At 46.1% G+C, this 23,768-nt stretch overlaps 1 protein-coding gene across 1 annotated transcript in view; it reads right to left on the bottom strand.

Annotated features, from left to right (window-relative positions):
- Positions 1 to 1,817: 1,817 nt before the first annotated feature.
- Positions 1,818 to 23,768, bottom strand: part of LOC144739321 (uncharacterized) — a 31,509-nt gene continuing 9,558 nt past the window's right edge. Inside the window, exons 5-12 of the mRNA XM_078622282.1 lie at positions 22,981 to 23,162; positions 22,056 to 22,206; positions 21,488 to 21,648; positions 17,954 to 18,007; positions 16,416 to 16,557; positions 15,325 to 15,563; positions 14,334 to 14,470; positions 1,818 to 13,888 (exon numbers count right to left, since the gene is read on the bottom strand). Coding sequence (XP_078478408.1) covers positions 13,730 to 13,888; positions 14,334 to 14,470; positions 15,325 to 15,563; positions 16,416 to 16,557; positions 17,954 to 18,007; positions 21,488 to 21,648; positions 22,056 to 22,206; positions 22,981 to 23,162 — 1,225 coding nt within the window. The 3' untranslated portion in view covers positions 1,818 to 13,729. The remainder of the gene's footprint in view (positions 13,889 to 14,333; positions 14,471 to 15,324; positions 15,564 to 16,415; positions 16,558 to 17,953; positions 18,008 to 21,487; positions 21,649 to 22,055; positions 22,207 to 22,980; positions 23,163 to 23,768) is intronic.

Below are 23,768 nucleotides of genomic sequence, written 5' to 3'. Positions count from 1 at the left end.
GATCCCACGACCTTTGGCATGGGAAGCAAGGGCGCTACCAACTGCGCTACTCCGCCACAGCCTGTGGAGGGGTTACGCTCTGGGCTCTTACACTGTTACGTTCAGCCAAAGCCATGAATTCGTTTTATTTGAATATATGTAAAATCATTTTTTTTGCCTAAAAAGTGTACAATTTTGGGAATTTTTTTTCACGAACATTAATTGTCTGGCACAACGAGTCTGTGTGGAAAATGTCAACTCGATTGGATCACGGGAAGTGGGTTAAAAAACGACCGAAAGATTTACATGGTCGTAAGCAAGCACGCAAGCAAGCAAGCGAACTTAATATAAAGGATTTAACAAGTAAACCCGTAAAAACAAAGTTTTTCACTATAAATCCTTTATATGCGTGGCGGCTAGAGTCTTCTCGTCCTCTGGCTTGAGATGGCTGCCACCTATGGGTCAGATGATTGTCTGCGAGTATTAAGAAATTGGTAATTAAATATTTAATTTGTTTTCCCTAAACAGTGTAAAATTTTGGGAATTTTTTTTCACGAACATTAATTGTCTCGCACAACGAGTCTGTGTGGAAAATGTCAGCTCGATTGGATCACGGGAAGTGGGTTAAAAAACGACTGAAAGATTTGCACGGTCGTAAGCAAGCAAGCAAGCACGCAAGCAAGCGAACTTAATATAAAGGATTAAAAAATACACTTTTTGGGGGGGGGGGGGGAGGAGCTCAATAATGCAGAGATTTTGTGCACGGCAAGTGAGCTGTGATGTCACATCTGTCACGTGACCCGCGCACGTGTAGTGTAGCGGGTAGCGCTACGCCGCGCTACGAACCCGGCTACCCGAGTTCGATTCCCGCTCATGGCCACCACCGCTGACGATTATTTTAACCGTACCTCCCCTAGGTCGACTCAGCCTCAAACGAGTAACTGCTGTGGTGTGTGAACATCGCCACTGGCGGGGGGGGACAAAGGCGGCCAGGTGTGGTGAATCCAAGTCCCGGGCAAAAGCCGCGTTAGTACAGCTAGTTGTATATTTTATAGTAAAATGGTAACTGAAAGAACAAAATAAACGTTTAATTCGTGGTCATCCCTTCTTTCATTCTCCCCTCCCAAGAGCGACAGCGATCGCGGGGTAGCTGTAGGCCTGGTCGTAGCTATCTGACTATCTAGCTGTCTGGCTGGCTATCTCGCTATGTAGCTGGTTGTCTATCCGACTAGCTATTTGGCCAGCTAGCTTGCTGGCTATCTGGTTAGCTGGATGATTGGTTGGATATCTGACTGATTGGCTGGTGTTGTATATGTTGGGTGTGAAAATTTTGATGTGTTGTATGCGTGCGTGGGTGAAATTATTATGTTGTATATGTGGGTTATGAATATTCAGTGAAAATAATAATAATCAATTGAAATTTGGCCAAACGTGTAATTATCCGGAAATACTTTAATCCATGTAATTACGCACATTTAATTATGCCAATTCGAGAGGTAATTGTAGTAATTATGCGAGTGGGTGTAATTATGATAATGCAAGTCGTTATGATAACCAGACCCTGCCTCGGTGACGAGGGTGGGTTATCGATCGGAATAAGGCAATTAATCGTATGCAGTTATGCAGGTGTGGTGTAAGTATACAAGATTAACTTAGATTAACTCGGCCTCGTTGTCTAGGTTCGTCTCATTCTCGCTTATTTAGGTCCCCGGTTCGCCCCGTTATCGCTTTAACGTTTACTGAGTATGTGTTAGTGTGTTTATTAAGGTCACCAAGTTCAGATCTCAACGCAGAAGCAGATCTTATGCATAGATTTCAGGAAGGAATCACACAACCACTTCTGTATTAATCAATTTATTACTAATTCAACCTCAACTATGATATAGTATGCGAACTCTCAATCTCGGAACGTCAATACGGCATCAATACAGTATCATCAACGATTGTCTGATTTCACTTGACAACGGCACATGGATCCCGCGTAACGCGATGGTTGTTAGTGAGAGAGAGTCGTTAAAACATGCAAATACTATGCTAAGAAAACCTTAACGTTAATGAATGATTATACTTGAAAGATTATGCGGCGATAAAACACAATCAAAACAGTTATGATTCTTAAAGGCACCAATCTCAACAGATACATCGCAGGTTATCTGACAACAGAGTGGCTCGGCGGAAGAAGGTGCCAAGAATCAATTCGTATTGATGGATCTGTTGGGAATTTATGCGATTAAGAGTACAGTCCACTAAATATTAAAGATAATACTCTTACAAATGACGGATGGCCATCACTCGGTCTCGAGTTTTTCTTCACAGCCACGGATGGCTTATGGGTTCGAGTGGGTTTGAGTGGTAAGAGTTGTCTTCAATAGTCAGTGTTCGGAGTCGGTTCTTTATGTCAAACAACGCCTGGTGGTCGTGTGGTGAGGGGGCGGTGCGCGTCATACGTATTAGTCGCTCCTCTGTCGCCGTGGGGAATTGGTTGGATGCCTGTTGATAAGCTGTCGTAGTTCAGAACCCGGTCGGTAGGTGGCGCCCGCAGCTCGCTCGCAGCGCACCGTCGTCCTCTCGTCACCAGACCGCGACCCTGGCTGCCAGCAGGGGCTTCTGACGCGGCAGGTTGAACTGTCAAGCGGGTCTTGCCCGCCTGCAGAGGAGACGGGGAGCTGCTTGAGTCGAGCCCCGAGAGCCAGCTGTACTCGGCTGAGTCCCAGAAGCTGAAGAGTCGAGCCGACCCGTTAGTCGCAGCTCGGCTGGTGAGTTCGACCCTCTTGGTCGAACTCGGCTGATGAGTCGAGCCGACCCTTCCGGTCGAGCTCGCTCATGAGTCGACCCGTTGGTCGCCCTCGTGATGAGTTGACTCTCCTGGTCCAACTCGGCTGATGAGTCGAGCCGACCCTTCCGGTCGAGCTCGCTCATGAGTCGACCCGTTGGTCGCCCTCGTGATGAGTTGACTCTCCTGGTCCAACTCGGCTGATGAGTCGAGCCGACCCTTCCGGTCGAGCTCGCTCATGAGTCGACCCGTTGGTCGCCCTCGTGATGAGTTGACTCTCCTGGTCCAACTGGTTTCCAATGCTCAGAGTCCTTTCTTTTATGCCGAAAAATCCCTTTGGGTCCTGCCCACAAGGCGGGGTTTCCTTTTGATTTACTGTGTCAGGATCTGTCCGTGTGTAGGTGTGTTCATGTGTGTGTCCGTACGTCCGTGTGTCCTTGTGTGCATCACCCACGATATATCCCGTGGTCATATTCCCTCCATAAAATCCACGAGCAAACAATCAGGTGTTACAAATTGCCTCGAGGTCGTCTCTCTGTCTGGGTGCGATTTATCCCTTGTTTGGCCTTCTTCATGAACCAAAACACAGACGTTACAAATCGTCTCATAGGCGTCTTTGTCCGTGTTGCACCACCTGGAGGGAGGGGCACACTCCCCCCGACCCTCGCTGACGCATGAAGAAATGATTAAAAGTTTTAACATTTGTCCCTTACCATTTCCCAGTTATGATTCTATGTGTAACCTAAGGTCTGTCATTTCCCATCGTGGTGCTTGACTCAAGTGGAGGTGTTTCCCCGAGCGTATACACACTCATATCCCGCGCTGCGGGGATACAAAGACGGCCGGGATCTCCCTTTCTCTCCGACCCTGGATTTAACATCGCTCTTTTATTAGGTATTTTATTTCGACCTGGTGGTGATTTATCCCGTTATGCTTCGGGTCGAGTTGTATCAATAACTTTAGCCTACCCTGTTGTTAAACTCCGACTTTAACGTTATTTTAATAGCAATACAGAATAATTGAGCTTTTCGACTTAACTAGGCGAACACGAACTTTTGGTAACCCCCCCCCCCCCCGCAGCCTCGCTGTTCAGCTGAGCCTGCAGCCTTGAGAGAGAGAGCAACACCCTTATTTTCGTCTCACTGTGGTCATCCAACCTTCTGCTCTGGGAGTGTGATTAATTTCAGGACAAGGCCCCCTCACGTTCAGACGTGCAGTGGTTGTTAATCAGCCCCCTCTCCTGTATACACAACCTTGAGCTGGGCTTATCTTGGCTTTTTCAGCTGCAGCAGAACAAGGCGTATTCCTCCTCCCTGTGTGCACGTGTTCCAATTAGCTCGAAATCCCTAACACACAATCAGTGATGACCCCCCCGGCCTTCTGTGGCCGTGATCCAGACAAAGGCGCCTCTGCTCCTTTCATTGCCCAATTATTTGCCCATGTGCTGAGGTCATAGATGGTTGGGCTTTTTGCTTTAACTGTCTGGCTGACTCTCCCACTGTCTCTGCCCTTGCACGGGTGACATGCCCGTTTATCAGGCCTTATCTATCCCTGAAGCAAGGTTGCAATTCTGCCATCTTAGCCCTCCTCCCGTTCATTACTACAACACCTGGTGTTTTGCAGTTTGCTGCGCTTTAGTGTTTTCATTCATTATATATCAATGATGATAATATATAAAAATATTAAGTTTGGAAGAAGGGTTAGGATACAACATTCCGCCCTTTTAAAAATGGCCAGTGGTCAAATGGCCACGGGTTATTTTTAAAAAAATGTATACCCTTCTTCCATCATGAACCATCGATTGTCCTCAAGTTTTGCTGCTATTTCCTTACAACGCGCGCGTACGTGTCACAACTTAACATGGTTATATGTGACAAAGAAAAAAATATTCTAAAGGAAGGTAAAACGATAAGGGAGGGAGAAATTATTCTATTGACTACGTGTTATAGGAGATATCGTTAAAAAGATAGTTTCTACGGTTATTCTTGGGTGGCATCATCAGGCCTTGGCTCTATCCCTGCTAGCTTGGCAAGGTACGTTAGCAGGAGCGTGAGCAGGAGGGCTGCCATTTCCTGGAAAACATGTTACACATTATCGTAGTGAGATATGCTCATTAGTTTAGTTCCCCAGAGATTGGTGTTTTATTCTGAGTTAATTTTTTTTATGTCCTAAGGTTAAGCGTTATTATGTTTCCACTTAAGCTTTCTGGAATTCGTACTCTTTAGTTTTTTTTTGGAAGGTCGTATAGGTAGGAAACATATAATAATAAAAGTATTGTTTGTTGGTTAATTATCTTTGTTAAGTTTCTACTTTTCGGTACGGAAAACGTTAAGAAAACGCGAAGTTTCAACCGTTATTTATTCTGCCCTTATCTGTATCTCTAGATGTCTTGGGAGGCTAGTCCATACATCTTTTGTCCATTTGGATGTCCATGACCTCTTTGTGACTGAACTCTCAACACTTTAACCGCCCTCCATGTTTCATGGATTCCTGGTGTTCTTGTGAGGAGAAGTGAGTTGTTTTCATTAATTAATTAAAACAAGGTATATATATAAATTTAAAAATATTATTATATTTTTTTGAATTGTTCTTAATTAAAAAAAATAGACACAACAATTCGCCCGTTTGAAAATTATCAGGGGTCGATTTGGCCACTGGCGAATTTCCAAACCAAGTAAATGCCCCTTTTTTGTGTTATGAATCTATAAGCCACCCTCACTCTCGGCGGTTATTTCTTACGACGCGCGCATATGTATCACAATCGTAACATGGTTACTTTTGAAATAAGCAAAAATTAAACACCACGTTAAACATCGGTACTAATCCATAACGCATTCCTTCCAAAGAGCGCATGTATCACAATCTTAACAAGATTACATTTGAAATAAACAAAAAAAAATACCACAAAACTTTAACATCGATATCACCGGTTACATGGTTCTCATCCCTCATAACTCCGACGGATATTAATTTTTTTTTGTTTTTGTTAAATCCTGGGAAACGCTATGTAGCGGTTTCGAACGCATTTTTGCGTTAATTCCCTCCTGTTACATCCTTGCAATCTTTTTACCAAGTTCTGAGTGTCTGGTTTACCACTTATCACTTTGATCATTCGATCACGGTTTTCCGGTTCGTTTTTGTAATTTCCCCTCTCACTCTCTCGCGTCGTGGGAGTGTGTGGTGTAAAATTGTGCTGCACATAATCGGAATTCGCGCACACAACCAACTTCTCTACTCCGTCATCACTGGCATTCGCTCCCTCTGCGATTACATGCACATTTGCCGAGTCAGTGTGTCGATTTAATTCTGTCCCTCGTAATGTTGCCCTCTTTGCTTTTACGAGTGTGTTGGATTTCAACACCATTCCCGATACGTCATGGACATTCGTCTCCATTTTAGCACTCCGATCCACATAAATTTTGGTTTCCCTTGGATATTTCCATTCAAAGGCTCATGCCTGCGCTCCTCAGGGCGTGTCCCTGCTGTCGGTTTTTGTACTGTCCGATCCCGCTTCAATGCAACCCGGTCCTTGTATTCGATCCGCGCGTCACTTACGGGAGTACTGTCCACGTTTCTGCCCGCCCTGTCACTTGTACTCTGCCTGTATTCCCCTTTGAGCTCAGGGTTTAATACCTCGGCGGGTGGGGCGCGTGTTGGCCGCTCGCTCGCGCTCACTATGGGTAGTTCATCAAGTCTTTGGACCGCATTCTGTGTTATTCCTCTATTCCCTCCTGGTATAGCCGGTGGAGGAATTGGTCGGAATTGGATCGATTGTGTTTGACCTCCCATCCCACGATTACTCTGAATGTTCGCATCCATACCTCCGCGGTCTGTGTAACACCTCCCCGCTAGGTGGTTATCTCGCCATCTCTGTGCGTAATTTGAACCTTGCGTGTGTCGTGGGATGGGGTGTTGATATGGTTCTGTTCCGAACCTCCCCCCCCTGCGATTCCTCTGAATGTTCGGCTTTATGCCGCTCTCATTCTCGTGCCAACCTCTCTCTGGGTTATTTTGCCATGTGTGCGTGCGCCCTTGCTCCGTCCTGCATTGTGGGACTGCTCGGTGATTTTTATTCCTCTCTGAGAGGCTGGGTTCTTTATCCCTCTCCCTGTGTTCTGGATCCGAATTATGATTCTTAGCTCTGTATAACCATGCCATGTACGCCTTGCTCTCTATGCGGCGTAAGGATTCACAACCATTCTCACCCTTTCGGTAATCTCTGGGCTCAAGGATTCAAAAAACATAATTTTGAACATTTTATCTCCTTCGTGGTATTGATTCACATCGCCTGCGTAATACGCTCTTTTAAATTGTACGAGGTAGTCACGTGGATCTTGGTCCATGCCCTGGGTCATCGATTTTACAGCATAAAACCCCTCAGTGAGTGTCGAATATTCCCCAAACTTCCGAATCACTGCCAGGCTCAGTTGTTTAAAATCATTTCTAACCTTGTGTGGTAGTGACTTTACCGATGGAATAGAATCTTTATTTAAGCTTCGTTTCAACAAACTCGCTTTTTCATCCCGTCTCATCAACCCTCTAATCATTGCCTCCTCTTCCACTGTCGCGATATGTGTGTGGATATCCATAGTCTTATTGTGGGGGTCAAAATCGGGAATTCTGACTAGAGCCTTGTCCATCAATTTAAGGGTTTTACTGTTGAAAAAGTATTCCGAAAGTTGGTCGCCGTCAGCGTCATCATCAAACAAGTTATCATCAGGCAATCTGTCACTTTTATCTGTTCTGTGTGGGGAGTGATTAAGCGGTGTGCATTTTCTGTGTGCGTGCCCAGTGCCGTGTCGCTCGTGTTGCCATTTCCCTTCAGTTTTTGCCTCTGCCCTTAGCGGAGCACGTCCTATCAACTTTACTTTAACATTTTGCTTCCCTCTATCTGTGAAGTTGTCAATCTCACATGTTTTTGTTTGCATATGTATCTCTCCCTCCCTTCTCTCGAATGAGTGTGATTTAATGTTACTTCCACATTTATTCTGTGGATCCACGTCTGTGAGCTCCGCTGGTGTCGCGAGCCCTGATTTCTCCTCCCTTACAATGGTGTGAGGACATTTTTCCTCGTTTATTAGAGACGATTTATCTCCCGTTTCCTTTCCAAATTTCCCTTTATTCCACCATCCCTGTCTGTATGCCTGTGTGAGGAGGAATGAGTCCTGTCCTGCCTTCTCTGCAGCTTTTGCATCGTGTTCGCCTCTGTTATATTTTATCCAGTCAATTAGTTTCCCCCGAGGTGTGTTCGTGTTATCGATACAGCTCCCTCCCCATATGTCTCTCTGACTGTACTGCTTTGTAACAGATTGGTCGGTACGTTTTAATACGAGCTCCCCGTACCCCGTCACCAATTCAAAAATTATTCTTAATCCTATCATCTCAAGTGGCGGAAGTTACTCTAGACATTCCTTTTCAGAGCACTTATACACAATTGTATCACAGGATGCGTCAGTTCAACTCGAGCAAATAATTTCAGCCCAGCTGTCTTTGTTATACTCTGCTACTCTGGTATTTCCCTTCAGAGCGCGTTTTGTTTTGTTTTACGCCCGTTTACAATCACAAGGCAACGTTAGTTCACACCACTTTGATTAACACAACAGTGATTCGTTCCTGAATTCATGCACAAACTGTCTGCGAGAAATCCCGGACAAGAGCCCCCATTATGTTGTATATGTTGGGTGTGAAAATTTTGATGTGTTGTATGCGTGCGTGGGTGAAATTATTATGTTGTATATGTGGGTTATGAATATTCAGTGAAAATAATAATAATCAATTGAAATTTGGCCAAACGTGTAATTATCCGGAAATACTTTAATCCATGTAATTACGCACATTTAATTATGCCAATTCGAGAGGTAATTGTAGTAATTATGCGAGTGGGTGTAATTATGATAATGCAAGTCGTTATGATAACCAGACCCTGCCTCGGTGACGAGGGTGGGTTATCGATCGGAATAAGGCAATTAATCGTATGCAGTTATGCAGGTGTGGTGTAAGTATACAAGATTAACTTAGATTAACTCGGCCTCGTTGTCTAGGTTCGTCTCATTCTCGCTTATTTAGGTCCCCGGTTCGCCCCGTTATCGCTTTAACGTTTACTGAGTATGTGTTAGTGTGTTTATTAAGGTCACCAAGTTCAGATCTCAACGCAGAAGCAGATCTTATGCATAGATTTCAGGAAGGAATCACACAACCACTTCTGTATTAATCAATTTATTACTAATTCAACCTCAACTATGATATAGTATGCGAACTCTCAATCTCGGAACGTCAATACGGCATCAATACAGTATCATCAACGATTGTCTGATTTCACTTGACAACGGCACATGGATCCCGCGTAACGCGATGGTTGTTAGTGAGAGAGAGTCGTTAAAACATGCAAATACTATGCTAAGAAAACCTTAACGTTAATGAATGATTATACTTGAAAGATTATGCGGCGATAAAACACAATCAAAACAGTTATGATTCTTAAAGGCACCAATCTCAACAGATACATCGCAGGTTATCTGACAACAGAGTGGCTCGGCGGAAGGAGGTGCCAAGAATCAATTCGTATTGATGGATCTGTTGGGAATTTATGCGATTAAGAGTACAGTCCACTAAATATTAAAGATAATACTCTTACAAATGACGGATGGCCATCACTCGGTCTCGAGTTTTTCTTCACAGCCACGGATGGCTTATGGGTTCGAGTGGGTTTGAGTGGTAAGAGTTGTCTTCAATAGTCAGTGTTCGGAGTCGGTTCTTTATGTCAAACAACGCCTGGTGGTCGTGTGGTGAGGGGGCGGTGCGCGTCATACGTATTAGTCGCTCCTCTGTCGCCGTGGGGAATTGGTTGGATGCCTGTTGATAAGCTGTCGTAGTTCGGAACCCGGTCGGTAGGTGGCGCCCGCAGCTCGCTCGCAGCGCACCGTCGTCCTCTCGTCACCAGACCGCGACCCTGGCTGCCAGCAGGGGCTTCTGACGCGGCAGGTTGAACTGTCAAGCGGGTCTTGCCCGCCTGCAGAGGAGACGGGGAGCTGCTTGAGTCGAGCCCCGAGAGCCAGCTGAACTCGGCTGAGTCCCAGAAGCTGAAGAGTCGAGCCGACCCGTTAGTCGCAGCTCGGCTGGTGAGTTCGACCCTCTTGGTCGAACTCGGCTGATGAGTCGAGCCGACCCTTCCGGTCGAGCTCGCTCATGAGTCGACCCGTTGGTCGCCCTCGTGATGAGTTGACTCTCCTGGTCCAACTCGGCTGATGAGTCGAGCCGACCCTTCCGGTCGAGCTCGCTCATGAGTCGACCCGTTGGTCGCCCTCGTGATGAGTTGACTCTCCTGGTCCAACTCGGCTGATGAGTCGAGCCGACCCTTCCGGTCGAGCTCGCTCATGAGTCGACCCGTTGGTCGCCCTCGTGATGAGTTGACTCTCCTGGTCCAACTGGTTTCCAATGCTCAGAGTCCTTTCTTTTATGCCGAAAAATCCCTTTGGGTCCTGCCCACAAGGCGGGGTTTCCTTTTGATTTACTGTGTCAGGATCTGTCCGTGTGTAGGTGTGTTCATGTGTGTGTCCGTACGTCCGTGTGTCCTTGTGTGCATCACCCACGATATATCCCGTGGTCATATTCCCTCCATAAAATCCACGAGCAAACAATCAGGTGTTACAAATTGCCTCGAGGTCGTCTCTCTGTCTGGGTGCGATTTATCCCTTGTTTGGCCTTCTTCATGAACCAAAACACAGACGTTACAAATCGTCTCATAGGCGTCTTTGTCCGTGTTGCACCACCTGGAGGGAGGGGCACACTCCCCCCGACCCTCGCTGACGCATGAAGAAATGATTAAAAGTTTTAACATTTGTCCCTTACCATTTCCCAGTTATGATTCTATGTGTAACCTAAGGTCTGTCATTTCCCATCGTGGTGCTTGACTCAAGTGGAGGTGTTTCCCCGAGCGTATACACACTCATATCCCGCGCTGCGGGGATACAAAGACGGCCGGGATCTCCCTTTCTCTCCGACCCTGGATTTAACATCGCTCTTTTATTAGGTATTTTATTTCGACCTGGTGGTGATTTATCCCGTTATGCTTCGGGTCGAGTTGTATCAATAACTTTAGCCTACCCTGTTGTTAAACTCCGACTTTAACGTTATTTTAATAGCAATACAGAATAATTGAGCTTTTCGACTTAACTAGGCGAACACGAACTTTTGGTAACCCCCCCCCCCGCAGCCTCGCTGTTCAGCTGAGCCTGCAGCCTTGAGAGAGAGAGCAACACCCTTATTTTCGTCTCACTGTGGTCATCCAACCTTCTGCTCTGGGAGTGTGATTAATTTCAGGACAAGGCCCCCTCACGTTCAGACGTGCAGTGGTTGTTAATCAGCCCCCTCTCCTGTATACACAACCTTGAGCTGGGCTTATCTTGGCTTTTTCAGCTGCAGCAGAACAAGGCGTATTCCTCCTCCCTGTGTGCACGTGTTCCAATTAGCTCGAAATCCCTAACACACAATCAGTGATGACCCCCCCGGCCTTCTGTGGCCGTGATCCAGACAAAGGCGCCTCTGCTCCTTTCATTGCCCAATTATTTGCCCATGTGCTGAGGTCATAGATGGTTGGGCTTTTTGCTTTAACTGTCTGGCTGACTCTCCCACTGTCTCTGCCCTTGCACGGGTGACATGCCCGTTTATCAGGCCTTATCTATCCCTGAAGCAAGGTTGCAATTCTGCCATCTTAGCCCTCCTCCCGTTCATTACTACAACACCTGGTGTTTTGCAGTTTGCTGCGCTTTAGTGTTTTCATTCATTATATATCAATGATGATAATATATAAAAATATCAAGTTTGGAAGAAGGGTTAGGATACAACACTGGATATCTGGCTCGCTCGCTAGCTGGCTGGCTATCTGGCTAGGTAGCTGGCTGGGCTGGCTGGGCTGGCTATCGAGCTAGGTAGCTGGCTGGCTTGCAGGCTATCTGGTTAGCTGGATGACTGGTTGGGTATCTGGCTGATTGGCTGGATATCTGGCTCGCTCGCTAGCTGGCTGGCTATCTCGCTAGGTAGCTGGCTGGGCTGGCTGGCTAGCCGGCTAGTTACCTATCTGGCTAGATAGCGAGCTGGTTAGCTAGTTAACTAGTTATCTATCTGGCTGGCTATCCAGTTGGATAGCGAACTGGCTGGCTGGCTATCTGGTTGGATAGCGAACTGGCTGGCTGGCTGACCATCTGGTTGGACAGCTTACTGACAGGCTGGCTCGCTAGTGGGCTGGCTATCTGGCTAGATAGATATAGCTGCCTGGCTATCAAGTTAACTAGCTATTTGTCTATCTAGCTGGCTGGCTGCCAAGCTGGTTGGCTGGCTATCTGGCTAGATAGATAGCTAGGCAGGTATCTTCCTAGCTTGCTGTTTGGATATCTGCCAATCTGTCTGCCCGGCTGGCTGGCTGCCTAGCCAGCTATCTGGCTAGCTGGCTATCTGGCTATCTGGTTATTTGGTTATCTGGTTATCTGGCTATCTGGTTATCTGGCTATCTGGTTATCTGGCTATCTGGTTATCTGGTTATCTGGTTATCTGGCTATCTGGCTATCTGGTTATCTGGTTATCTGGCTATCTGGTTGTTTGGTTATCTGGTTATCTGGCTATCTTGTTATCTGGCTATCTGGCTATCTGGCTATCTGGTTATCTGGCTATCTGGCTATCTGGTTATCTGGCTATCTGGCTATCTGGCTATCTGGTTATCTGGCTATCTGGCTATCTGGTTATCTGGTTATCTGGCTATCTGGCTATCTGGTTATCTGGTTATCTGGCTCTCTGGCTATCTGGTTATCTGGCTATCTGGCTATCTGGCTATCTGGCTATATGGCAATCTGGTTATCTGGCTATCTGGCTATCTGGTTATCTGGCTATCTGGTTATCTGGCTATCTGGCTATCTGGTTATTTGGCTATCTGGTTATCTGGCTATCTGGTTATCTGGTTATCTGGCTATCAGGCTATCTGGTTATCTGGTTATCTGGCTATCTGGCTATCTGGTTATCTGGTTATCTTGTTATCTGGCTATCTGGTTATCTGGTTATCATGTTGTCTGGATATCCGGATATCAGGTTATCTGGCTATCTGGCTATCCGGCTATCTGGTTATCTGGTTATCTGGCTATCTGGTTATCTGGCTATCTGGCTATCTGGTTATTTGGCTATCTGGTTATCTGGCTATCTGGTTATCTGGTTATCTGGCTATCAGGCTATCTGGTTATCTGGTTATCTGGCTATCTGGCTATCTGGTTATCTGGTTATCTGGTTATCTGGCTATCTGGTTATCTGGTTATCATGTTGTCTGGATATCCGGATATCAGGTTATCTGGCTATCTGGCTATCTGGTTATTTGGCTATCTGGTTATCTGGCTATCTGGTTATCTGGTTATCTGGCTATCAGGCTATCTGGCTATCTGGTTATCTGGTTATCTGGCTATCTGGTTATCTGGCTATCTGGTTATCTGGCTATCTGGTTATTGGGCTATCTGGCTATCTGGCTATCTGGTTATCTGGTTATCTGGCTATCTGGCTATCTGGTTATCTGGTTATCTGGCTATCTGGTTATCTGGCTATCTGGTTATTGGGCTATCTGGCTATCTGGCTGGCTGGCTATCTGGTTATCTGGTTATCTGGTTATCTGGCTATCTGGTTATCTGGTTATCTGGTTATCTGGATATCTGGTTATCTGGTTATCTGGTTATCTGGCTATCTGGCTATCTGGTTATCTGGTTATCTGGTTATCTGGCTATCTGGTTATCTGGCTATCTGGTTATCTGGCTATCTGGTTATTGGGCTATCTGGCTATCTGGCTGGCTGGCTATCTGGTTATCTGGTTATCTGGTTATCTGGTTATCTGGCTATCTGGTTATCTGGTTATCTGGTTATCTGGATATCTGGTCATCTGGTTATCTGGTTATCTGGTTATCTGGCTATCTGGCTGGGAGCAGAGCCAGAGGCGCGTCCCCGTCGTAATTAAGGGAGGTTCCCCTCGATCCAGGCGAGGGATTTCCACACGCGCCCGTAGGCGGCCGGTTGGGTGGCGTTTGCGCAGTCGGCACGGCGACTGTCGATGCCCGTCAGGTACCACCTCCTGTCCGTGCCCAGGCAGAAGACGCCACCGCCCTGGCCCAGCTGGGGAAGGTGGAAAGGCGGACGGTGGTTTAGACGTTGATGATGTTTCAAGCACCCAGGTGGGACACCCTTTGTGTGTGCGTGTGTGTCTATATGTTTGTGTGTGTCTGTATGTTTGTGTGTGTGTATATGTGTGTGTGTGTATATGGCCTGGCACAATCGGTGTGGTGATGTCACCGCCACTTAGTGGAAAATGGCGGTTCTTGATGTTGTGTATATGTATGTGTCTGTATGTGTATGTGTGTATGTATGTATGTATAGTGTAGTGTGCAGTGTAGTGTATAGTGTAGTAGTGTATAGTGTAGTGTATAGTGGTGTATAGTGTAGTGTATAGTGTAGTCTATAGTATAGTGTGTAGTGTAGTGTGTAGTATATTGTATAGCGTAGTGTATAGTGTAGTAGTGTGTAATGTATAGTATATTGTATAGTGTAGTGTTGGGGTCACCTGACAGCTACTGGCCCAACCCTGACGCTTGGCGGCACACATCTTCATGCCGCGGCTGAAGTTGCCCCACGCCTGCGTGCACAGCGACTCGTTCACCAGCCGCACGTTGCCCTCAGCGGCATGGGCCGACACAGATCCTGGGGGGTGGGGCGTTGGGGGGGGGGAGACGACGATGATAATGTCACAGGCGTAGATGATGATGATGATGTCACAGGCATAGATGATGATGTCACAGGCGTAGATGATGATGATGATCATGTCACAGGCGTAGATGATGATGTCACTGGCGTAGATGATGATGATGATGTCAGAGGCGTAGATGATGATGTCATAGGCGTAGATGATGATAATGTCACAGGCGTAGATGATGATGATGATGTCACAGGCATAGATGATGATGTCACAGGCGTAGATGATGATGATGATGATGTCACAGGCGTAGATGATGATGTCACTGGCGTAGATGATGATGATGATGTCAGAGGCGTAGATGATGATGTCATAGGCGTAGATGATGATAATGTCACAGGTGTACTGGCCGTGACATCATCGGCATCGTCGCTAATGTTATCACCGATAATTTCACACACATACACTAAATGACGTATTCCAGTACATTAGATATACACTATACACTACGCGAACATATTTTAACGTGCTAGATTTCGATTATACACGACGTGACGTACCCTATCGTACTAGCAATACACTACATAACGTACACTAACGTACTAGCTATACACTGCACACTACATGACGTACACTAACGTACTAGCTATACACTACACACTACATGACGTACCCTAACGTACTAGCATATACACTACACACTACATGACGTACACTAACGTACTAGCTATACACTACACACTACATGACGTACACTAATGTACTAGCTATACACTACACACTGTACACTAACGTACTAGCTATACACTATACACTACATGACGTACACTAACGTACTAGCTATACACTATACACTACGCACCGTCGCTGCGCCGCAAGCCCAGCGCCTGGCAGCTGCGTCCCAGCAAGGGGCTCTGCTCGTGTCGCGAGGGCAGGCACACCGCCTGCGCCACCGGCCCCAACGTCGCCGGCCGGCCCAGCCGCAGCATGGCGACGTCGTGGGCGCCGGTCGCCGCAAAGAACTTAGGGTGGACCAAGATGGCCGTCGCGTCCAGACGCTGGCCGGAGACCGTGACGCTGATCCAGCTGTAGTCGCCGGGGCTGAACGGACGTGCAGGCGCGTACACGCACACATGTACATACACATACACACACGTACATACACACACGTACATACACACACACACTCGTACATACACACACGTACATACACACACACACGTACATACACACACGCACAGACACACACGTACATACATACACACACATACAGACACGTCTACATACACACACGCACATACACACATACACACGTATATACACACATGTACATACACACACACGCGCTATCAGACATGCAAAACACACGTACACGAGTGCGAAAGTTGGTTGGTGGTCTGGCATGTATGCTCGTGAGTAGGGAATTAGTGCGCGTATTCAGTAACTCGCGAATATGGGAAACTCGCGAAATCCAGAACACTTGCGTGCTTATAGCGAGGGATTAATGGACACACATTTAGTAACTCGAGAATTCAGAAGTGGGACACGTAGCGAGCAATTAATGAACAGATTTAGTAACTCAAGAATTCAGAAGTGGGACACGTAGCGAGGGATTAATGGACACATTTAGTAACTCGATAACTCAGAAGTGGGACACTCAGCGAGGGATTAATGAACGCATTTAGTAACTCGAGAATTCACAAGTGTCACACGTAGCGAGGGATTAATGGACACATTTAGTAACTCGAGAATTCACAAGTGTCACACGTAGCGAGGGTTTAATGAACGTATTTAGTAACTCAAAAATTCAGAAGTGGGACACTTAGCGAGGGAATAATGAACGTATTTAGTTACTCGCCAATATGGTGGGAAAACTCGCGAAATCCCGAACTCGAGGTGGCCGCTAGGTGACAACAACTCTGGGGGCCTCCGTGTTAAGGCCCAGGGGCTGACCTCTCTCGCAGGCAGCTCGCCGCGGTCACCACCCACGAGTCGGACAGGAGGGAGCCGAGGCACTGCAGCTGGTCCGTCTGCCTCGTGACGGTCACCTGCCAGGGCCAGGCGCTCAGGACGGACGCGTTGGCGACGCCGCAGCCTTGCGGGAGGGTGGCGGAGACCGCGTCGACAGGAGGGGTGCGGTGGGTGGGTGGGTGAGTGGGGTTGGTAGGTGGGTGGAGTATGTGAGTGGGTGTGAGTGGATGAGTGGGTAGATGGGTGGGTGTGTGGGTGGGTATTTCAGTGGGTGAGTAGGTGGTTGGGTGGGGTGGGTGGGTATGTGAGTGGGTGAGTATTTGAGTGGGTGAGTGGATGAGTGGGTACATGGGTGGGTATGTGAGTGGGTGAGTATTTGAGTGGGTGAGTGGGTGGGTGGGGTGGGTGGGTATGTGAGTGGGTGGGTTTGTGAGTGAGTGGGTTTGTGCATGGGTGGGCGGGGTGGGTGGGTATGTTTGTGGGTGGGTGTGGTGGGTGAGTATGTGAGTGGGTGAGTGGGTTGGTGGGGTGGGTGGGTATGTGAGTGGGTGGGTGGGTGGGTTTGTGAGTGAGTGGGTTTGTGAGTGGGTAGGTGAGTGAGTTGGTGGGTATGTGAGTGGGTGGGGTTAGTGAGTGGGGTTGGTGGGTGGGGTTTGTGGAAGGGTCTGTGAGAAGGTGAGTGAGTGAGTGGGGTTGATGGGTGGGTGGGTGTTTTTAACGCGTTGAGCTCTGCACACCCGTCTGTTGAAACAGGAGGGTCACGATCCCCTCCGCTTTCATTATAATTTGCCCCTCTCCCGTTCTGACGAAGTGCGTCATTACGTCATTACGTCATCAAAACAATTCGGCAAAGATGGAAGTGAAATCACGTCATCGGTACGATCCCTATCCTGACGATGCCTGCTGCTGCTGCTGTGGGTTTCTATGGGTCTCTGCAGGTCTATGTGGGTCTCTATAGGTCTCTGTGGGTCTCTATGGGTCTCTATGGGTCTTTGTGGGTCTGTATGGATCTGTATGGGTCTCTATGGATCTCGATGGGTCTTTATGGGTCTCTATGGTTCTCTGTAGGTCTCTATGGGTCTGTATGGGCCTCTATGGGCCTCTATGTGTATGAATGTACACGCTATGGTGATGATGATATCAGCAACATTGTTCACCTTCTATCATTTGTGACGGTTAGATCTCTATCGGAACAAGAGCTATGTAGCATAGCTCATTGCGTCCTCACGTGCTACAAATAAAACACAGCTGATACATTCTTCTTCGCATTATATTTCCAAGTTTTCCATGTTTGTTTTCTCATTTATTTGTACCTGATGATGGTTGCTTGTGTTGCAATCGAAACGTCGTATTCCATTATTATTTTATTTTATTTCTTTCGACGTCACTTCACCGACAGAACAAAATAGTAATTCCTGCAATTGTGAAAGCTTCGAATCTAGTTTCATAGCTGAAACGTGTCGAGCGACGCGGCTTTGTGTTCAAGTGCGGCGCACTCGCCGCTGTTGCGCCATACTCACTTTTCGAGACCTTCATCGGATTAATCGTTTCAAAGTTCACGACGACTCCGTCGCCTGTGTAATAAACAACAACAACGACAAACAAACAAGCAAAGTTAGTTAACTTCCTTTAACAAACTCGAGGTGCAAGTATCGGGGAAATTTTGATAGCGGTGCGAAGCGTGGGAGGGGGGGGGAGCGCTGAGTAAGATTTGTGTAAGATTTGTGATGCTGAGTAAGATTTGTGTAAGATTTGTGATGCTGAGTAAGATTTGTGTAAGATTTGTGACACTGCATAAGATCTGTATAAGATTTGCGTGAGATTTGTGACGCTGAGTAAGATTTGTGTAAGATTTGTGACACTGCATAATAAGATGCATGTGTGAGGTTTTTGATGCTGAGTAAGATTTGTGTAAGATTTGTGATGCTGAGTAAGATTTGTGTAAGATTTGTGACACTGCATAAGATCTGTATAAGATTTGCGTGAGATTTGTGACGCTGAGTAAGATTTGTGTAAGATTTGTGACACTGCATAATAAGATGCATGTGTGAGGTTTTTGTTGCTGAGTAAGATTTGTGTAAGATTTGTGATGCTGAGTAAGATTTGTGTAAGATTTGTGACACTGCATAAGATCTGTATAAGATTTGCGTGAGATTTGTGACGCTGAGTAAGATTTGTGTAAGATTTGTGATGCTGAGTAAGATTTGTGTGAGGTTTTTGATGCTGAGTAAGATTTGCGTGAGATTTGTGACGCTAAGTAAGATTTGTGTAAGATTTGTGACACTGCATAAGATCTGTATAAGATTTGTGTAAGATTTGTGACGCTGAGTAAGATTTGTGTAAGATTTGTGATGCTGAGTAAGATTTGTGTAAGATTTGTGACACTGCATAAGATCTGTATAAGATTTGCGTGAGATTTGTGACGCTGAGTAAGATTTGTGTAAAATTTGTGATGCTGAGTAAGATTTGTGTGAGGTTTTTGATGCTGAGTAATATTTGCGTGAGATTTGTGACGCTGAGTAAGATTTGTGTAAGATTTGTGACACTGCATAAGATCTGTATAAGATTTGTGTAAGATTTGTGACGCTGAGTAAGATTTGTGTAAGATTTGTGATGCTGTGTAAGATTTGCGTGAGGTTTTTGATACTGAGTAAGATTTGCGTGAGATTTGTGACGCTGAGTAAGATTTGTGTAAGATTTGTGACACTGCATAAGATCTGTATAAGATTTGTGTAAGATTTGTGTAAGATTTGTGATGCTGCGTAAGATTCGTGTGAAGTTTTTGATGCTGAGTAAGATGTGTGTGAGGTTTTTGATGCTGAGTAAGATTTGTGTGAGGTTTTTGATGCTGAGTAAGATTTGCGTGAGATTTGTGACGCTGAGTAAGATTTGTGTAAGATTTGTGACACTGCATAAGATTCGTGTAAGATTTGTGATGCTGAGTAAGATTTGTGTAAGATTTGTGACAACTGCATAAGATCTGTATAAGATTTGTGTGAGATTTGTGTAAGATTTGTGTAAGATTTGTGACGCTGCGTAAGATTCGTGTAAGATTTGTGATGCTGAGTAAGATTTGTGTAAGATTTGTGACAACTGCATAAGATCTGTATAAGATTTGTGTGAGATTTGTGTAAGATTTGTGACGCTGCGTAAGATTCGTGTAAGATTTGTGATGCTGAGTAAGATTTGTGTAAGATTTGTGATGCTGAGTAAGATTCGTGTAAAATTTGTGATGCTGAGTAAGATTTGTGTGAGATTTGTCGTGCTGAGTAAGATTTGTGTAAGATTTGTGATGCTGAATAAGATTTGTGGAATATTTGTGTTGCTGAGTAAGATTTGTGTAAGATTTGTGATTCAGCGTAAGATTCGTGTAAGATTTGTGATGCTGAGTAAGATTTGTGTAAGATTTGTGACAACTGCATAAGATCTGTATAAGATTTGTGTGAGATTTGTGTAAGATTTGTGACGCTGCGTAAGATTCGTGTAAGATTTGCGATGCTGAATAAGATTTGCATAAGATTTGTGACTCTGAGTAAGATTTGTGTGAGGTTTTTGATGCTGAGTAAGATTTGCGTGAGATTTGTGACGCTGAGTAAGATTTGTGTAAGATTTGTGACACTGCATAAGATCTGTATAAGATTTGTGTAAGATTTGTGTAAGATTTGTGACGCTGCGTAAGATTCGTGTAAGATTTGTGATGCTGAGTAAGATTTGTGTAAGATTTGTGACAACTGCATAAGATCTGTATAATATTTGTGTGAGATTTGTGTAAGATTTGTGACGCTGCTTAAGATTCGTGTAAGATTTGCGATGCTGAATAGGATTTGCGTAAGATTTGTGACTCTGAGTAAGATTTGTGTGATATTTGTGACGCTGAGTATGATTTTTGTAAGATTTGTGACACAGCATAAGATCTGTATAAGATTGTGTAAGATTTGTGTAAGATTTGTGACGCTGTGTAAGATTTGTGATTCTGAGTAAGATTTGTGTAAGATTTGTGATGCTGTGTAAGATTTGCGTGAGATTTGTGATGCTGAGTAAGATTTGTGTAAGATTTGTGACACTGCATAAGATCTGTATAAGATTTGTGTAAGATTTGTGTAAGATTTGTGACTGCGTAAGATTTGTGTGAGATTTGTGACGCTGTGTAAGATTTGTGTAAGATTTGTGTCGCTGTGTAAGATTTGTGTAAGATTTGTGATGCTGCATAAGATGTGTGTAATATTTGTGTTGCTGAGTAAGATTTGTGTAAGATGTGTGATTCAGCGTAAGATTTGTGTAAGATTTGTGATGCTGAGTAAGGTTTGTGTAAGATTTGTGATGCTGAGTAAGATTCGTGTAAAATTTGTGATGCTGAGTAAGATTTGTGTGAGATTTGTCGTGCTGAGTAAGATTTGTGTAAGATTTGTGATGCTGAATAAGATTTGTGGAATATTTGTGTTGCTGAGTAAGATTTGTGTAAGATTTGTGATTCAGCGTAAGATTTGTGTAAGATTTGTGATGCTGAGTAAGATTTGTGTAAGATTTGTGACGCTGAGTAAGATTTGTGTAAGATTTGTGATGCTGAATAAGATTCGTGTAAAATTTGTGATGCTGAGTAAGATTTGTGTGAGATTTGTGGTGCTGAGTAAGATTTGTGAGGTTTTTAATGCTGCGTAAGATTTGTGTCAGACTTGTGATGCTGAGTAAGATTTGTGTGAGATTTGTGACGCTGCGTTAAACGCTGGGGGGCGATGAGGGTGACGCGTGTCTGGTCGCCATCACAGACGTGCGACTGCCCTCATGAAGGACACGAATCAAGTTTCACAAAGCCCCTCGGCTGTTGTGGAGGTCGCCTCACTCCTCCCGAGGGACAGACGACAACCTCCCTAACATCATTAGTGTTGTTGTTGTGATCGTTGTTGTCGTCTATTTAGTTGAACCTGTCTGTCCCACCCCACCACCCCCGCTCCCTCGCAGAGGAGAAGGGGAACAGAGCGGAATCCCCCCCCCCCCCCGGGGCGACACCTCCCAATGACCCCCCCCCCCCCCCCCCCCACTCCCCGTGGCCTCACCTTGAAGCCCTCGAAGAGAGTCGAGCACGAGGTGGAGTCTGTTGGTGGACGAGCGCAGGCCGGGCGGTCTCAGAACGCCGCCGCAGAACGCGCCCAGCGAGTCGCCGTTGTCGTCGTAGACGGTCAGCGACTCGTCCACGCAGTCGGGGTCAGAAGACAAACTGCGGCGGTGGCAGAGCGAGAGAGTGTAGTGTAGCATGTAAGAGCACGTGTAGTATGCAGTGTAGCACGTACGAGTATGTGTAGTGTAGCATGTGCTACACTACACATGTGTAGTGTTGCACGTATAGAAGTGCATAGTCGTGTATAGTGTAGTGTATAGCAATGCCGTGTATAGTATATAGTACACACAGGTACACACACACACACAGGTACACACACACGTACTGTGGCGTATAGTTGCGTGTAGTGTATAAAATAGCGTAGTCGTGTACTGCGTGTAGCGCCTGCCGAACTTCTAACACCGCCCTACGTGTACCGTTGACCAAAGCAAAAGAAGCCGTGGCCTCTGGAACGTGGAGCGCAAACAGCGGACTCCCCCCCCACCCCTCCCCAATCGAGATCTCACTTGAACTGCTGGAACCTCAGCTTGACCTCGTATCTGGGGTCCACCTGGACGGTCCATCGGCACAGGGCGCTCCTCTCGCCGGCCGCGGAGAAGTTGGACGACGACAGCGATCCCTGGCTTCCGACGACCGTGTCCCTGCACGGTGACCCCACTGGTGGTGGTGGTGGAGGAGGGTTAGATCGCGTGAAATATGTAGATGCTGTATCCTTTGGGTCTCACGGTAAAGTCACATAGACAGGTTCAAAGAAAATAACCAAAAAATTACAAAAAACTACGACGTTTCGATTGCAACGCAAGTCATCAAGAAGAGGGGTTAGCTTCTAAAGGTAATCTGTTCATAAAGGTTTGAAATGGGCGTTGCCCAAATGTCAGCAGCCAATGTTAATGTGAGTGGTGGGCAGCGACTGCGACGGTGGTGGTTTTGCCCACCAATCAAAGGGCTGCCCAGTAAAAACCAGCAAGTTAATGTAAGATCCTGAGGTGGCCATGTTCCTGTGAGAGATTGGCACGTTAATGGAGGATCACAAGGCTTTAAAACCTCGAGCTCGGTGGGAGCCTCAGCCCTTTCGCGAGTCTCGTCGGAATCTCGCCGCCGCGTGGGAGCGATCAACGCATCAAGCGAGGGGCTCACCGCGTTATCGCAGCAAGACAAACAAACAGGCAGACATTCTAGATTTGAAGCTTTCGTGACTGCAAGGATTCATACTCTTTTGTTTTTTCGGTAAAGACACACTTAAGCGGTGCGCTTTCGCTTCGTTGTCCCCGCCTGAAGAAGGACGCTTGTGTTGCGCCCGAAACGTCGTGATTTAATTGAGTTGTTTTCATTAATTGAATTAAATTTTTTACCTACGTGACTTTACCGATTAAACCAAAGAGTATAAACAAACAGACAGACACAAACCGGCAAACAGACAAAAAAACTCACCCCTGTAAAACGCACTGAAGTTGCCGACGATTCCCCTCGTGTCGTGCGTGGCCCTAATCGACAAGGTGTTGGAGGACGAGATGATGGGAGCAGGGACGCCATCGCGGTCGTACTTCCCCAGGAGCGGCGAGTCCACGGACGGCCCGTCGTAGACGTAGACGACCTCGGCGTCTGTCTGCAGACTTCACGCACACAGACAACAGAGAGCTGCTGCTGTGATACGCCCCAACGGTGGCATTGTCCCGGCGCTGGTCGCCTTTTGGCGTTGTCTTCTGGTCTGGCGCCGTTTGAGACTAGGCTCTAAAGAAAGATGTCTCTGGTGTTGTGGACCAATCCGTTTCAAAGACAATGCATCATCATATACTACCAAAGCATGTTTTAGTTTGCATGTTCACCACAAAGTATACGTGGTTAATGCAGTGACATGATTCCTTGCAAAAGGTTTCTGTTTGGTCTTTTAACATCTTAACACAATTGTTTTATTGCCAGAAAGGGTAAAACCTATTTTTACGTTGAGCAGAGCTTTCGTTACGGCCGCGAACGCTTCAAAACCACAAAACGTTCGTGACATTACAAATAAAAGATGGCCTCTGGAATAAAAGATGTCCGCCGAAATCAAAGATGTCCGCCACCAAAAAAAGTGGTGGCCATATATACTTGTATTCTTAGGTTTTTTTTTCGGTAAAGTCACGTAGGTAAAAAATTCAAATTCAAATTAGATTTGCTGTATCAAGTGAAGCCTACTAGGTGTGAAACCGACGTTCGTACTTACGCGCTCTAACCCCCAA

Source organism: Lampetra planeri, unplaced genomic scaffold (genome assembly GCF_965212315.1).
Source record: "Lampetra planeri unplaced genomic scaffold, kcLamPlan1.2.h2 scaffold_143, whole genome shotgun sequence".
Taxonomy (NCBI): Eukaryota; Metazoa; Chordata; class Hyperoartia; order Petromyzontiformes; family Petromyzontidae; genus Lampetra; species Lampetra planeri.
This window is presented reverse-complemented; position numbering and strand designations above follow the sequence as displayed.